General features: G+C 42.6%; 3 protein-coding genes across 6 annotated transcripts in view; 2 read left to right on the top strand and 1 right to left on the bottom strand.

Moving 5' to 3' along the window:
- itprid2 (ITPR interacting domain containing 2) overlaps positions 1-6,115 on the bottom strand; it is a 31,388-nt gene extending 25,273 nt beyond the window's left edge. The window contains exons 1-2 of one of the 4 annotated variants that reach the window (XM_078090828.1): positions 5,847-6,111; positions 972-1,115 (exon numbers count right to left, since the gene is read on the bottom strand). The gene's annotated coding sequence lies outside the window, so the exon portion shown is untranslated. Of the gene's footprint in view, positions 1-422; positions 626-971; positions 1,116-5,846 lie in introns of those variants that run through there. The other 3 variants (XM_078090829.1, XM_040201122.2, XM_040201121.2) reach the window with 3 other exon arrangements.
- Positions 6,116-9,626: 3,511 nt separating this feature from the next.
- Positions 9,627-13,969, top strand: neurod1 (neuronal differentiation 1). Its single transcript, XM_040201101.2, has 4 exons — positions 9,627-9,764; positions 11,207-11,457; positions 11,976-12,205; positions 12,478-13,969. Exons 2-4 carry the CDS (start codon positions 11,219-11,221, stop codon positions 13,041-13,043), a joined length of 1,035 nt encoding a protein of 344 aa, XP_040057035.2. The 5' UTR covers positions 9,627-9,764; positions 11,207-11,218; the 3' UTR covers positions 13,044-13,969.
- A 2,058-nt stretch (positions 13,970-16,027) lies between these two features.
- Positions 16,028-17,073, top strand: part of cerkl (CERK like autophagy regulator) — a 24,857-nt gene continuing 23,811 nt past the window's right edge. The window contains exons 1-2 of the mRNA XM_040201100.2: positions 16,028-16,447; positions 16,760-16,869. Of these exons, the coding sequence (XP_040057034.2) occupies positions 16,281-16,447; positions 16,760-16,869 (277 nt within the window). The 5' untranslated portion in view covers positions 16,028-16,280. The remainder of the gene's footprint in view (positions 16,448-16,759; positions 16,870-17,073) is intronic.

Below are 17,073 nucleotides of genomic sequence, written 5' to 3'. Positions count from 1 at the left end.
ATATACATATATATATATATTAAATGGCACTAACATGCAATAAAATAATTGTTTGCATTAATTAATCAATGCGATAACCCGTTAACTTATCTAGCCCTAATATATTTAAAAAAACATTAATTCATACCAATTAGCACAAACAATACAGAGGCAGATCCCACATGGCATGCAATACATGCCAATACAATTGGTAATATTACATCTGATAAAATAGATATTCACTAAATAAGGAATGTTATATTATTTTGTTTTGATAGCAGCCTGCAGAAATATACACATATCGTACATAACATACATAAATCCCTCTGGCAAAATAGAACATCAGATAAGGAAGGCGCGCACGCATGCATGCACACACGCACGCACACACACAATCTTCTAAACAAAGCAGACAATCACTAGAAAGTAGTGCAAATACTTGCCAGATTGTAGATGACATGTTCAAACGACATTAGAAGTAGTAGATGACATGAACACACTGTTCCATGCCGGAAAGTCAAAGAGCTCCATTTTTCATCTTGTTTTTTCATTGCACTCTTTTCTTGTTCTATTATTATGTTCACAAGAAACAGATTAGATGCTTAGATGCACGAGGACACGAGGAGTCAACTCCTTGCTTGGAATGCTGCAAAAAAATGTAAAAGGTTTTGTTGAGCTCAACTGCACGAGTCAGAGCCAGGTATTGTGGAGCTTTGGGTGGAGGAGGCCCCCCTGGGGTCTGAGGTGAAGGAATTACTGGTCAACCTGCATTAATGCTACCATTGCTATGCTACCATCTGCATTTCAGTTTCATAATTCCTTGCTCCTATCAGATTAACTATACACCGATAGCGGTCAGTTACCGGCATGATAATTTAGCCTGTTTAGCAGCAACTTTAGCACGTTGCAGAAAATAGGAAAATCACAGCAAATACGCCTTTTGTTTTTTAAGAATATAACTAACATTCAATATCAAAAGACATTAGTCACACCTGGTCCTTCTGAGGGTCTCTGATCTTCCCCGTCCCTCTGGTTCTGTTGGGGCTCCTGGGGGCCACAGATACCTGCTTCTGATCCTTTGCTCTGGGCCTGACGCTGCAGCGAGGCTAAGCTGCAGTTTGACTGCACTCTGGCATCTGAGGATCAATCAAGCACTATTAAGTCCTCAATCAGGTTTGGCAGACTCAACCTGTCAAACAGCAACACAAACGGATTCAATACAATCTCTGCAAGTTCATTTTGCATAGAATGGTCAACTGCAAATGGATTTGCGTTGTCTTTTCTAGTCTTACAACCACTGAAAGGACTTTAACGCTTCCTGTCATAATCACCCATTCACACCTATTCATACGCGGACAACAGGAGCTGCCTCAACCACTGACACCTCCCCGTTTCACACGCCGTAGCCACAGCTACGCCAGCAACTTGGGTTTCAGTCGTGCCCCAGGACACACAACACGGGGCCCAGCAGAGCCAGGGATCGAACCGCCGAGCCTCCGATTGAAGGACGACTTACAAAACACATGTTCTTCTTTGCTAAAGTCTTTGAGCTCTCCCTCCCCACAGGCCTCTGTGGGTGGTGGTTCGGTCTTATCTGATGGTGGTTCGACGGGGGTCGTTGTGGCGCAGGGGTTAGAGAAGGCGCAGGGGTTAGAGAAGGTGTGCTGGGAAGCACAAGGTTGTTGGTTCGATTCCAGGCTGCCCCATGTTCCACGTCGAAGTGTCCCTGAGCAAGACACCTAACCCCTAATTGCTCCCCGGGCAAAAATGTGAAAAGCCATGGGTTTAAAAGTGTAATGTAAGTCGCTTTGGATAAAAGCGTCTGCGAAATGACCTGTAATGTAATGTAATGGTTCTATCTGATGGTGTTTGTCCCTGCAGCGGTCCTGACGTACGCCTGGCTTACTACTCCCAATATTTGAATCATTTCTGTTGGAATTGAATGTATTGTACATCTTTTACAGTGTTCATTGTGTACACATGACATGCATTGCAGTCCGTCCATCCCGAGGATCCTCCTCTGAAGTTCTCCCTGAGGTCTCTTCCCTTCTTTCCCCATCAAAAGGTTTTTATGGGGAGTTTTTCCTGTGCCGATCTGCGGGTTTTGGGACAGAGGATGTCTCATGTGTACAGAATAATGTATAAATCCCTCTGAGGCAAATTAGTCATTTGTGATTTTGGGCTATACAAAATAAAATGAATTAAATTTAACACGATTCCTTTTTTAGGTGTATATGATGATTTGTTGCTTGACTGCTACTCTCAATCAAAAGCCTGTCTATTATTGCTCTAACGACTCCCTCAGCTGCGTCTGGCAGGAGGAAGGCTGGCTGAGCTGCCGGCCTTCAGCCCTGCGTTCATACAAACGGGAACACAGCATGCGGCTGAGCACGTCGACAAACAATAATGGAATAGTAGGGAGGGAAAACTCCGGATCGCAGAACGAGGCAGAGAAAAGTAGAGCACAAAGAATCCGCAGCCAAATTAGAACGAGGACGTGTGAAACAGGAAACAAGTGTTTAGGCTGAATAACAGAAGGACTTCCTGTCCGAGATACGGAGAGGGACAGAGACGGGAGGCACTCGTCTAATTTTAGATTCCTCTCATAAAATGCAAAACAAACCGGGATGTCAGAAAACAAACAACAACAAACGCAGTGTGCCAGTGTGCAGACATCACTCTCCTTCACCCTCAACATCTGTCCTCTCACAGCCAAACTCTCCTGATGTTTGGAGACACCTGCAAAGGGTTTGAGGTGGGTTTGGTTTGCATTCTGAGGTTGACAAAGGCTTCGTTGGCAAAACGGTTGGTGAGCTTGTTTGGTGCGTTAAGATATTTAATTAACCATCGACAGGGAGGTCGGCGTTAGCCGACAAAGACAACGAGTGACGGATGCGGTCAGTTAAAGCGTAAAAAGAAGCTTGGAAAAAGGTTTCAAATCTAAAATTGGTCATAAGAATCAACTACGATATTAGACAAAAAAGCTTTCATAATATCAATCAGGGGCGACGTGGCAAAGGGGTAAAGAGGTGCGCTGGGAATCGCAAGGTTGGTGGTTTGAGTCCTGGCTGCCCCATGTTGAGGTGTCCCTGAGCAAGACACCTGACCCCAAATTGTTCCCCGGGCAAAAATGTAAAATGCCACAGGTTAAAAATGTAGTCGCTTTGGATAAAAGCCTCAGCTAAATGAACTGTAGTGTAATAATTTGTTCTTAACAACATATTACTAACAATGATTATAATGGATCAATTATCAAAGTCGTCACAGAATTGTTTTCTGTGACGCAGACGAGTTGCTGGGAATTTCTTTCTTTTTTCGACATTCAATTTTGTGTTGGTATGAGTTAAATGGTTATGACGAGAGAGAGAGAGAGCGAGCGAGCGCGTCATTGTTATTTATGTGGAGCGGCTGTGACGTAACATCGCTAAACGCTGCCTCATTGTTGTGTTAACCTCAACCTGACAGACCTACTAAGGAGTGCTGAAACCATATGGGCTGATTACGCATGTTGAAGGTGAGACTTTATGCTCGTGGTTTCAAAAGGAATTCGTCACTATTTTCAATCCATCGATTAGCTCAGGGAAATAATCTACTACTGCGTAACGATAATGACCAGAAATAAAAACAATCTAAACCAATTACGTTCTACAAAATCTACATGAGTAATAATATTCTTATCACGGAGCCTCGTTTACGTCTCTGCTGCAGTAAAGCGCAGGACGTCCCCAAGGGAGGTCAAAGGGGAGCCAAACAAAGGCTCTTTGTCTCGCAACATCAGGACGGCCTCCTGGCCGCGGCACCTGAAGCAGCGGGAGACAACCATCACAGTGGACGAGCACGCCGTGAGCTTCTCCACCACATCTCACAGTGAAGCATCGCAGCGACATTTCTGCATCCTGACGTCTGCTTTTTTGGCGTGAAGTTTGCTCGTATGAATGCGTGGAGTCAGGCGATTTTCCCCCCGCGGTCAAAGGCCTGTTCCCCGCACCAGTGATGCCCCCCTGCGAGCCGTGGCTTGACTCATTCGTCAAGCAGAAAGAGAAATGTTGAAGCATTTCTTAAATGTGACGATATGAAGCATTTCTTTGTTGTTGCTCAAATACGAGAGTAAATTAAGATTTCTTGGGGATCAGTCAGTTGTTCAAGCATTTTGAAGTCACCTGGAGCTTATAAATGCCATTTCTGACATTTGTTTCTTTTTCTGAAATGGTTTTTGAAAACAAAACTGATTTAACTATTCAAAAAAAAAAATCAATCAACACTAACTATACTTTTTATTCCAATAAATCCATACTACATTTACAGATTTGAGCTATTTTCGACAAAAAGAAACATAAAATATCAGTATACTACTAACCTACCCAATAGACAAACTACAAAATTTAAATTGTTGCTGAAAAGAGAACAATAACAGTTCTGTGTTCAAGATCTTTACTATTACTATTTTGTTTTTTTAATCGAGTAGCTGATAAAAAAATAAGCTGTGCCATATTGTGTCATTGATATGTTTATATACACTAAGCCAGTTATTCTGAGCAAAACGATTATTTTCAAATAAATAACTTTTTCAGGTAGATACTCAAAATGGACAACAGCTACGTAACAATAACCAAAGTCCAGATCATTTACAATCACACAACAACACTGAAAGGAACCATCGAGTAATGAAACTAATCAGTAGTTTAGCTTAGAGTAGGTAACTGAATATTGTTTGAGGAAAGACTTTAATGTTCTTGGTGTGAAACGCCCAGCAGTCAATAAACACATTTCCAAGCAGATACAAGAACATTATTCTGCCGCCATCAGTGTCATCGGTGATAATGATCCAATAATATAATGCATGAGCCTGACAGGGGCCATTCTGCAGCTTATCAGAGCTTTTGATGCTTTAACTGCATTATGCTAATGTTATGTTTATTAAGTATACGGGTAAATTCATTTACTTTACTGACAATTTTCACAGTATTGTACAATGAATCTTAATTTACGTGAAGAATGGCAGCACTTCTTCCTCTGCTGGTAACTTTTTGACAGAATAATCAGAATAATTTTTCAGTAAACAAATAATCTAGAAAACATCCTTTTAGACAGAGGAAGTATTCAAAGCAACTGCTGTAGAAGTAATATTACCACAACTCTTGTACTTTACGTTTTGAAAAGAGCTCAAATTCAAAATCTGCTTTCTTTATTACTTAAATATTTTGTTGGGATCATTATTAATCACGTATTACCATGTAAACAGTACTTTTAAATCTACTTAATTCCAAAGACATATCAATTTCTAGAAGATGGCCATGTGTTTTCTGTGTAAAATCTTGATCTCGTAAAAAGTAACTAAAGTGCAGTATTTCTGATATGTAGTGGTGGAGTATTCAGTATTCAGATGGGTTACTTAAGTAAAAAGTACTGGCAGCACACTCCTGCATTGAAAGTGTTCCCTTGTACTGCATTATTATATCTTTGGATTATTATTACTTGTGCATTACGGTCAATGCTTGGTTGAGGTTGAGGTCATTTTGAAATATTAACGAATGACTATTTTCATGACGTATCGATCTGTTCATTATTTTCTGCATTTGCTGATCATGAAGATCATGAAAAATGCTTTAACAACTTCCCAAAGTGAAATCCAGGGGAACCAATTCCAATGAATTATGCAAATCGTTTCGATGACAAGCAGCAAATAAAACCTCAAATTGATGAATCATTGTAGTTGAATCGTACAGTAGTTACATAAAACATCACATCCATACGTTCTCCGCACGTTGCGACCTCTTAAACTAAGAAAACATAAACTTTGAGATAATCACAGCGAAGTAAAACAGCGGCGTGTTCTAGTTACCGAAGTATCGCAAGGTACAACTTACCGTATTTGGGGCAGCGGCGCGTCCGTCCATCACTGTCGCGCTCCCCGTGAAGCGTCCGCGCGGTCAGCGGACAGACTGACAGCAGTGAAGCTCCGCGCGCCGTCGGTCCGCGTCCCGGTGAGCCGCGCGACCTGCAGTCGGACGCGTTTAGGTCCTCGCCGTCATGTCCTTCCGCGGGCTAAAGACGCCGCTCCGCAAACTGTCAAACTTGTCCAAACTTTTTCTGAGAACACACCGACATTCCTGCTTCCGCTTCCTGGAACCTGCTGGAGGAGGAGGGGGCGCGTCCACGACGGGCGGCGGGCGGCAAACAGCGACACCTGGCGGGCGGACGGCGGACACTCGGCAAGGTCACGCACATCTTTGGATGACTGCTTTTAAAAGTCTGAGGTTAAAAGTGGATGTTTGAAAAGGAGATACTATCGTAATTGTTTATATTATTTATTAAGCAGAAACAGTGACGTTATTTACATATACACACGTTCCTCATTCTGTATGCACATATACATGACGTTACACAGTGACGTCACACAGTGAAGTTACACAGTGGCGGGGGAAAAGTAATGATTTAATACATTTACTTAACGAATTTAATATTTACGACGCGATATAATAGATACAAGTTGGGAATGAATCAAGTATTAGTAATGAAATTATACAAATCAAAAAGAAAGAAATTGTTTGTCCCCTTGCAGTTCTTCCCTTTAACCACCAGGTGGAACTACATGCTATCAAATAGATGAACGTCTTTAAAGGGGAAAACAGTTTGTATAACAAACAGTAAAGCTTTACGGTTTGTTATTGTCTTGAAAGACATAATACAAAATATATGAGAACATGTTTTTCCCTTGTTGTTGTCTTCATTTTTTATAACACAAAATATACTTAACAGACAATATACTACACATTTAGAACAGAACATGATGTATATGTTAGAGTATGAATAAACTTACGCTGGATATTAGTTTAAAGTAAATTGTTATTTAAAAAATAAAAAATGAAACTATTTAAAGTTTAAAAGCAATATGATCCACCATTCATTGTCTCAGATGTGTGTGTGTGTGTGTGTGTGTGTGTGTGTGTGTGTGTGTGTGTGTGTGTGTTGAGTTTTTATTGGCTGCTTTGTTCTATTTATGAATAGGTTAATCTGACCTTTTCCACATACACGCATACCATTCGCAGCAGAAAAAAATAGTTCTTATTCAACACTGAGTTGCTCAATTAGGTCACCCTGTTTAGACTAAAAAGTTATCTGTCACATCACTACTGTTTAGTCAAAAGTTTAAACTCGTTTTCATTCTTGTTTCTGCTCCTCATAAACACCTGTAAAATTATTTATTTTTATCATTATTGGAACTGTAAATGTAAATTCATTCAAGGCCATCATGGGTAGTCACCGTAAGTTAATTCTTTACATTAAGTCGTCCGACTAAGGTTTTATAGAAAGACGTCATTATCATTGTGTGTGAGACTAGTGTTTCATGAGCTGCACCGAGTTCTATATTCATTAATCCTGAATGGAAGGTACAGAGACCGGTGGATTGATTTTGTGTTAACCATTAGCTGTCAGACGACCAATGCTGATGGGTCCAACACACCGGTCCTCTAAAGTTGCCTGGTAACTTCCTAGCAACCAATTTAGCGTCACCACAGCAACTTCTTCACCAGAGAACAGGCCGGTCCAAAGTCTGCTGCTTCTTTCCGATGGTCAGATCGACAAAACGCAGCCGGATTAACTCAGTGGATGGAGACTGATGGAATAAAACCCTTCGTTCTGTCCAGATAAGCCACGCCTACATTCAGTCAATCCAGCCAACACACTATAAGATAACTTTTAAATCATACACTGTAATTAGGAAGTGGACTTAGTCATCATGGTCACCCATTGGTTTGCGGACTGTTGCTATGCAGCCTCAAGTTTGCCGTTTTCGCCTCCATCTTCAAATTCGGCCAACCCCATGTTGTTGTTTCTAACTGTCAATCACTGGGTTGCCCCACCTTAAATATTACTCCTGGACTGTGTGACTCTAAATGCAGCAAGAGAAAATTAGAGTAATTTTCTCTTGAAACTAGAGTAATTTTCTCTTGACTTATATTCATTTTCACATACTTTTATCATCTAAAAGGGGACATAAGAAAGGCATAAGAGAGGCCACGTGCAGCTACATTGAGAGCTACTTTGAGAACAACGACCCGCGGAGCATGAGGAGAGGAATCAAAACCTTGACTGACTACAAGAGCAGCACCACACAGATCAGTCAGGACAGCGAGCTCCCCGATACCGCCAACCGCTTCTTTGTACGCTTTCATAACAGCTGAGAAGACCCGGCCCAGAGGAGGAGCAGACACTCTTCCTCCAGCGCCACCAGGAGAGGTCTGCTCTGAGAAGGATTGACATCACCAAGGCAGCGGGACCGGACAAAGTGTCCGGTCGCACACTGAAGACCTGTGCCGGCCAGCTAGCTGAGATGTTCATTGACATCTTCAACCTCTCCCTCCAAGAAGTTACAGGCCACACCTGCCTTAAGGCCATCACCATTGTCCCTGCCTCAATGACTGTCACTAGTCGCCCTGACCCCAGTCATTACCAAGTACTTCCAGAGGATGATTCTATCGCACATCAGAAACGTCTTCCCAGTCGACCTGGACAGCCATCAGTCACTTAACAGACAAAGGACGTGGTCTCCATCACACTTCATCCAGCCTTGTCTCACCTGGAGCATCCTGACGCATATGTTAGGACACGCTCCATTGACTTCTGCTCTGCCTTCAATACCATCACCCATAGATGGGTGCATGAACTCAAACACCTTGGTCTTCATACATCACTGTTCTTGAATTCTGGACTTGCTCTCAAACAGCTCTCCGATATTCTGAAACATCCCTCTTTGAAAGGTAAAGGGAACCTTAGAACCTTTAGAATTTATCGTTAGGGGACCACAGATGTCTAAAAACAAAGTCCTTTTTGGTTCATCCAATGGTAATTAGTATATCTCCCAAAAAAACTCAAATGCATGCTGGACAAGTAAATATCAAAGGTAAATATCAAAGGGTCACCAAAAACCATAAGGATCCATCCACTAAATATTTGTACTACATCTCATGAAAATCCATTTTGTTAAAAGACTTCAATCCAAAATGGTGATGGCCAACATCCACCCAGAGCCTCTCCACCATAAACTCATATCAATATCAAACCAACCGGGCGCAGGTCGGTCTGAGGCGGTGGGGTGTTGGGGCTACGCGGTGGGACTATGTCCAGTTCAGGGGGGGACATATCAACAGGGAGTCTGACTTTGTCCCAATACTTTACCTGCAAGTACAGAAAATTATTTGACTCCATCTCCCCCTGATAATCTGTATAAAAAAATAAAAGAATCCACATTAATGCAGATACTTAAATGCCCCCAGAATAGATTGCAATCTGACTTCTACTGTGCAGGTGGTCCATGCAGGGTGATACTATACATCTTCACAATTGTCTTCTAGTTCTACTTCAAGAATAATGCTGAACCTTTTTCAAAACATATCGTAATCATCACACACCTTCCACGATGTGCATGATGTTCGTGCGTGCGCATGCGTGGGTGTGTGTGGCGACAGATGGTCAACTTTTCCTCACAAAGAGAGAGAGAGAGACTCGGCTCATACGAATAGATTTGTCACGTGATCCCCGGGGCCGTTTTAATGACGTTCGTACCATATGGCGCGTGCCGGAAGGGCGTGGCCTCGATATGCTAATTACCCCCTCCCGTTCGCGTGTTTGTGTGAGCGTGTGGGTGTTTGCGTGGTGCGGAGTATAAATTCAGCATCCTCCCACGCACACACCTCAGACAGCTCACTGCAGATCACGCACGGTCACGCACATTGAGCGCGCGGGATGCGTGCAATCTGACGAACAGCGGCTTGCTACAACAGGTAGGCTTCTCTTCTTTAAATATATGATAGATTCCTCTGATAGTGATCTGTGCAATTTAACCTTCGGGATGATAATTCCGATTAATTATTCATGGCCTGCCAAATAAATCATCCATCAAAGCTCATTTAAATCAGAAAACCATTAACACCAATCCTGTAATTCAATAACTACGCTCATTTGTATGACAATTATGCAAATAGCCAGAATAAACGAAGATTCCCTAATTTTTTAAATTCTGATTAGTTTTTAATTGTTTTAAATTGTTGGTCACCTCAATTTATTTTTTCGACTCCTATGAATACGTTTTTGTTCCCCTCAGCTCTTTCTTCTGCCCGTGAATGTAAAATAAAAGTTTTATTTTTATTTTTTAATTTAGTTAAATGTAGTTATTCGTTTTCGCCTCTTAATTCTCCTCACACCTGTCTCACCTCCACCTGTCTGTGGAGAGGAATGGGATCAGTAAGCAGAAAGCGGGAAAGGGTTTAATACTCATTGTATAATAATAACAATTATTATCGAAACAGATTACTTCCAGCAGCTACTTTGATTCGGTGCGTGGAACAAATCCGTAAATCTTCCGTTCTGAAAATGAGAAGTTTATATTAACGGACTTAATTTCGACATTCTTTCAACAGATTAAGTCTATTAATTACGCCCAACAACGCTGCAGATTTGAGCATTTCATCCACAACTAAACTGAAGACGGTTGGATTTTATATTTAATTAGGCCAAATCCCAAAATAAAGATCCCATATTTTCAGTTAATATTGTTAGGCCGTCCGTATCAAATGTGTGATTTTACTATATGAAATACAATCGTCATAAGTCTTATTTCTGTCTTATTTATTCGCTATCAAGGCCTCGGGTTATTTCTCCGTAACGTGTACTGCATTTGTCGGAGATGCGCGGACACGGATTCTCACTTGAACTTATTTTCTTGTCCAAAACAAAAAGCCGCCTGAATTAAGATGTAAAATTATTTGCGTGTACTGCGTTTTCTGTTCGACACATAAATTAAAATAAATCGTTGAAGTCAGATTCCATGGAAATAAATGTTTTCATCATTAAATAAGCATATCAATGCAGCGTCTGATAATGTATCTGACAAAAAACAAGATATAAAGATATTGTAGGGTTAAAGCCAACATAACTTAAAATCCAAAGAAGCTCAAATTACAATTACAAAATCAAACCGCCTTGTAATTAAAATAATCAAATTTAAAATGGCACCTTGAATAGCGAATGAGGTCATTTATTATTTTGTCACAACTTTTGTTAAAAGCTCAAAAAGTGGTAAGAACATGTTGTACACTGTAACCAGGCCTCTAAAGGGCTGTTTAATGATTTCCTTTTAATGGGCTTTCTTCTACGTACATTAATTGTGGTGATGAGTTGTTAATTGTTCATAATCAATGTATCTATTTGGTTTTCTCTAAAACAGAGAATCAGCATCATGACCCGGTCAGTGCAAGAGGAGCAGGAGTCAGTGGAGTCGGAGCAGACGCAGGAGCTTCACAGTCCCATAGAAGGAGGAGAAGAGGGAGGCGAAGAAGAGGAGGAGGACAGCCCCCACCACCTCGAGGAGGATGAGGAGGACGACGATGAGGAGGAAGAGGAGGACGATGACGGCGAGAACAAGCCCAAGAGGCGAGGTCCGAAGAAGAAGAAGATGACGAAGGCCCGTATTCAGAGGTGATGAATCTTTTAAAAACCTGAATTCTCAGCTGTTTGTCCTGAGGGTGGCGCTAAAGGAAATGTGCAGGGCTCATCCTCTGAGGAGCAGGACATGTGAAAAGTAGATCTGATGGAAATCTGACCTGCACACTTGTTCCGGCACCCTCAGAAAAAAGTCTTCACCGAACAGACAGAAAATCATTATTATTTGATGAAAATACATAATAATATCCATCCAACTTTAGACGAATGCGATCATCAGAACATTCGTTGAATCTGAGAATATGTTACCTGGGACAATCAGACCAGTGTTTCACTACCCAGAAGCCTCAGCACCTGCCATGAGGTTTCTGTTCATTGTTAGAGCTCAAATTTTATTTGAACACTGAATTCTGTGGTAAATCATGTCAAATGAGTTCTAATGTCTCAATGCAAAAATAGAAGAATGACCTCCCACAGTAGACCACCTGACATTCCCAGCAGCAATTTACATTTTTAAACAAAAATAAAAAATAAATTGCTTTGTGTTTCTGCAGGTTTAAGGTCCGTCGGATGAAAGCTAACGCCCGCGAGAGGAACCGCATGCACGGGCTGAACGACGCTCTGGAATGTCTGCGCAAAATCGTCCCCTGTTACTCCAAAACCCAGAAACTCTCCAAGATCGAGACGCTCCGCCTCGCCAAGAACTACATCTGGGCCCTCAGCGAGGTCCTGCGTTCCGGCAAGGCACCCGACGTCATGAGCTTTGTCCAGGCGCTCTGCAAAGGTCAGTGTGAGCTTACAGCAACAAGCTGACCAAACCCGCCGGTGGGTGTGGGGCCGGATCTCTGGTTGGATGAATTTAAGATGAAGGGAAACAATATCACCGTGTGGCCTCAGCAGCGGAGAGTTTTTTTCCTTCTGAAATTTGAGCAAAGCCAACCCGAATGCAAGGAAAAAAAAACACCCATCCAAAATGGGGAGCGCCATTGGGCCTTATGACTAAACGAGGGTTGGATTTGTATTGATCACCATTGACCACTGTCTCCCTGCTCTCAGGTCTGTCTCAGCCGACCACGAACTTGGTGGCGGGCTGCCTGCAGCTGAATCCTCGAACCTTCCTGCCGGAGCAGACGCCCGACCTGCCGGTCCACCTGCCCCCCGCCGGCGCCGCCACCTATCCCGGACACTACTCGTACCAGAGCCCCGGGCTGACGGCCGGCCTGCCCAGCCCGCCCTACGGCACCATGGAGCCTTCCCACATCTTCCACCAGGTCAAAGGTCAGCCCTACGGCCCGCTGGAGCCCTTCTTCGACGGGGTCCTGGTGACGGACGGCCAGGCGTTTGACCCGCCCCTCAGCCCGCCGCTCAGCATCAACGGGAACTTCTCGTCGTTCAAGCACGAGACCGCGGCCGCGGCCGCCGACTACGACAAGAGTTTCTCCTTCAGCGTGCACTACGGGGGAGCGGGAGGAGCCGGAGGGCACCCTGCCATCTACGGCGGCGGGGGGTCCAACCCGCGGTGCGGCGAGCTCCAGGTGGACGGGATGATGGGGTTTGACGGACACACGCACCACGAGCGGATGATGAACGCCCAGCTGAACGCCATCTTCCACGACTCCTGAGGCGAAGGAGGACGAGGGACTGAGAGACTGATGAGGACGGAGAGACGAACAGAGACAGTTATTAGAGGGACAGACGGTTTGATGTGTGTTTGTCGTTTCATAGTTGTCTTTCTTTCCGTTTTTCCTTCCTTCCCGTCTTTCCGCTCTGCGACTCCTCCTCACGAGGGCGACGACATCGATGATGAAACCTTCTTCACCCTGCAGGAGACGCCCTCTGAATGTCTCGTTGTTGTCCATGTTATCACTTCGAAATAATCAAGAACCAATGAGCAATAATCTGGAGGAAACTATGCAATTTTGTTCCAACCTGAGCGACGCTCAGCTGATAATTCCAAATGTTGAAAGAATAAAGATTTCTCTATTTTTGGGTGTGTGAGGCGGCTTTGAGCCGGCGTCTGGGCTGCTGTCGGGCCCAAATGTTCATGTTGTCCATGTGGTTTTTCACTTTTTGCTTTTTATATAACGTTCCTGTAGCGTTCTGTTATCTTTTCATGTGACTCTTGTTCATATTTTATAAGATAGATGTTTATAAAGGCCTTTCATTAAAAGGAATTCCATGTGATGCAACTGAGACTCTTGTTCATCCGCAGCAACAAACCCCTGCGGTCCGGGACGCTTCCTTGTGGTTGTAAACGGTTTCCTCTGGTTGGTCCATTCCCCTTCGGGACACTTTGGTCGAGTTCACTTTAATCGAATTCAACGCCGTTAAAAATGTTTGAACCACATTTCTAAAAAAAGAAAAATATTGCAGCAGGTGATTTATAATAAACCTTTTATCTCCAGTTCTGGTCTTAAGTAAGACTGAACTGCACATTTGAACGCTAATCGATCAGATGTATTGGACCAGGGACAATGAATGTAAGTATTACAAAGAGTTGTAATAATAATAATAATAACAATAATAAACTATATCTTCATTGGAGAAACTATAATTGTCGACAAGTTTAATGTGTCATTGCAAAATAATCGATTAATAATTTGAATAGCTTTTCAGACAAATGTGAATATTTGTATCTTTTTGAATATTTGAATCCTCTGGCTTTTAAACTGTTGGTCGGACAGATTGAGTATTTTTTCTGGAATAATTAATCCTGAAAACGATCAGCAGATGAAATGATGATTATAATTACAACATCCCATATCTCAAAAATCTGGCACCAGACGATTCACTATAAACAGCTTATTTTATTATTTACCAGCAAACAAACATGCCAATGTCCGTCATGGTAAATGAGATTAGTGGTCGAACACTTGGAGGTCCTTTTAATTTTCAACGCGACTACAGTGTTTTTTAAGTGGGTCTTAAGTTCCGAGTTTCAATAAACACATGAGGAGAGAACACATATTTCCTTACAGAGAAAACCCTGTTAACACCTTAACTACATTATCTCACACTGAAGGACAAAACCAGGATCAGTGAGTGTGTGCGCTGTATGTGTGTGTGTGTACGAAAGGCACAGATGTTCATTCTGCGGGCAAGATTTTAATTTATGAAAATGATCTTGTTTATGCATGAGAGCTCGGCTCCATACAAACCACGTCCTGCTGTGTGTAGGTGTGTGTGTGTGTGTCTGTCTGTCAACTGGGACAATATGGTGGCCATATCCAACCATTTAGCATCCCTCTTTAAATGGAATAATAAGGACAGAAAGTCAGACGACAGTACAGACGCATTCAGGAACTATTCTTTTGAGTCCTATGAGATTTTTGGAAGAAAAATACAAAGTTGTCTGCAAACAATGCTGAGAAAAGATGCTTTTAATATAATGACAAAAATGTACAGATAGATATAGTGTTCTGGAAAAAGTACAACGCTGTTTAAAAAAAAAAGCTTTTAATAAAAACATCATGCACACTGCTTATAACTGTACTAGCGTCCGCAGTATGAGCAGAATCAATCGCAGCATCAGCAGTAGTCTTTGTAATAGAGGTTTTGTGTTTCAGTCTGTTGGCTGATCATAACACTGATTAATGCAGCTTAAATCCAGCCATCTGCCATCTACGCACATACACGCACACGCACGCGCACACACACACACACACACACACACACACACACACACACACACACACACACACACACACACACACACAGACAGACATAAGATGGCTACTCAATTGCTTAGACCAAAGCAAGGAAACACCATGCGCTCTAAATGGCTGGTTTGTGTCATTTGAAATCATAAAGAAGAGTGTATGTAGTACAGTAGACTTAAATGGTACAATGGTATTGATATGTGTGTATTTTGGTATTTTGAAGCCAATGTTTACCAGGCCAAAAGCATGGAATTACAACAATAACAGCTCCCCGTTCTCTCTATTTCCCTCTTCTTCCAGGAACCATGCTAAGCTAAGCTAATAACCTCCATGCTTTGAGCTGCATATTTAGCCCCAATTTTAGAAGCAGCTATGCGCTGCTCTTTATTGGAGTTATGTGTCATGCATATGGACACATACTCAACGGCCTCCAAAAGCTTTTGGCACCGTATCCTGGTTGTATTATAAGAGCTGAACACTGGACTCGAACATGAATATTTAGAACTTATAAAAACTTTGTTGAACTTTCTGCCTTTGGTGAAGCAAAAGGTTAGGTGTCTTGTCCCTGAGCAAGACACCTAACCGCTAATTGCTCCCCGGGCAAAATGTAAAAAGCCATGGGTTAAAAATGTAATGTAAGTTGCTTTGGATAAAAGCGTCGGCTAAATGACCTGTAATGTAAAAACAGGCTGAATATGAGCGCAGACAGACAGTTATCCACAGGCCTGTTGATCAAACTGGCAACCCGACTACCAGCAGCACCATTAATAGGGTATGTAGGCTACATATCCTGTCAATAATTATACTCTACAATACTATTCTCATTAAACACAGAATTCAAAGTAGCATACACTTGAAATGCTCAAGTAAAGTAGAACTACAAGTCGGCCCGTTTAAAAGTACAGCAGGCTGCTATAAAATGACCCACAGCTGCAAACACCGGGACACAATCACTTATCCTCACAGTGCGCGCGCTCCCGCTGGATAAACAAGGAAGCGCGCGCGTCTGTTAGACACCGGTGGATCTCCCGCGAGCCTGAAATCTCTGGTAAAGCTGCTCGCCGTCTCCATAGCGACCACACACCGGAAATACAACAACCGGTCAGTGGCGATACGCTTACCGTATTCCCATCCGCCACCTCCTTTATCAAAGAGCAACAAAAGCGGTTTTTTGTTTGTTCGTCGGTCAAACCGCTAAAGATGTCGCAGCCCGAAGAGGAGTTCGAGGAAGAGCAGAAGGACAGCTTGAAGACGAAGAAGAAGAAGAAAGAAAAACGAAGCGCGAGGAAAAAGAAGAAGAAAGAGGAGGAGGAGAAGCGGGAGGAAGAGCAGGTTGAGGAAGAGGGGGAAGAGGAAGAGGAGCACAGGTGAGTGTTTGTTCTGAAGGTTCCTTCAGATTCTGGTTCCACTCTGAAGACAGAGCTGTCCGTTTTCTTCACACAACAAACTGATGAGTCAGACGAAATAAATCATTATCATCAGTATTACGTATTAACCAACTCTTTCAAAGTAAAAGCCTCACTGTAAGTAAGTCTAAAACAATGGATCCTTGGAGTAAGGACTATTAACTTGACTAACTCATTGACAAATATGTGTAAGCAACAACATATTTAGACTTACTTTATTGTTTTAAATAAGATTAATACTAATGTAATAAATGTGTTTTGTGTGTGTGTCAGTGATTGTGTTGTCCTCCGTGGCATCTTCAAACTGGGCAAGAAGAGTCATGACGTCCTGCTCACCCAAACCAGGCTGACGTGGATCCCCATCATCCCGGAGACCCCCACAGGTCAGTTAACATGGTGACCGAGCCGTCGTCGTGGTCCTGTTGATGTGTGTGTGCGTTCTGTCAAGTTGAGACCGCCTCAAATAGACACGCACAAACACACACAGTATTCATTGGGTTATGAGGTTGTTGGTGTTACATCCTTCAGTTTTTACTGGTATTTGGTATTTACTGGTGTTTTACTGGTATTTTCCTGAATCGTGTGTC

Source organism: Gasterosteus aculeatus, chromosome 16 (assembly GCF_964276395.1).
Source record: "Gasterosteus aculeatus chromosome 16, fGasAcu3.hap1.1, whole genome shotgun sequence".
Taxonomy (NCBI): domain Eukaryota; kingdom Metazoa; phylum Chordata; class Actinopteri; order Perciformes; family Gasterosteidae; genus Gasterosteus; species Gasterosteus aculeatus.
The sequence above is the reverse complement of the archived record's forward strand: the minus strand, read 5'-3'. Positions and strand labels throughout refer to the sequence as shown.

Excerpts from the sequence above, each read along its gene's own strand:
- neurod1 (XM_040201101.2), top strand. The coding sequence starts at position 11,219 with ATGACCCGGTCAGTGCAAGAGGAGCAGGAGTCAGTGGAGTCGGAGCAG. Across the intron at positions 11,458-11,975 it reads ACGAAGGCCCGTATTCAGAG|GTTTAAGGTCCGTCGGATGA; the intron begins GTGATGAATCTT and ends GTGTTTCTGCAG. Across the intron at positions 12,206-12,477 it reads TGTCCAGGCGCTCTGCAAAG|GTCTGTCTCAGCCGACCACG; the intron begins GTCAGTGTGAGC and ends CCCTGCTCTCAG.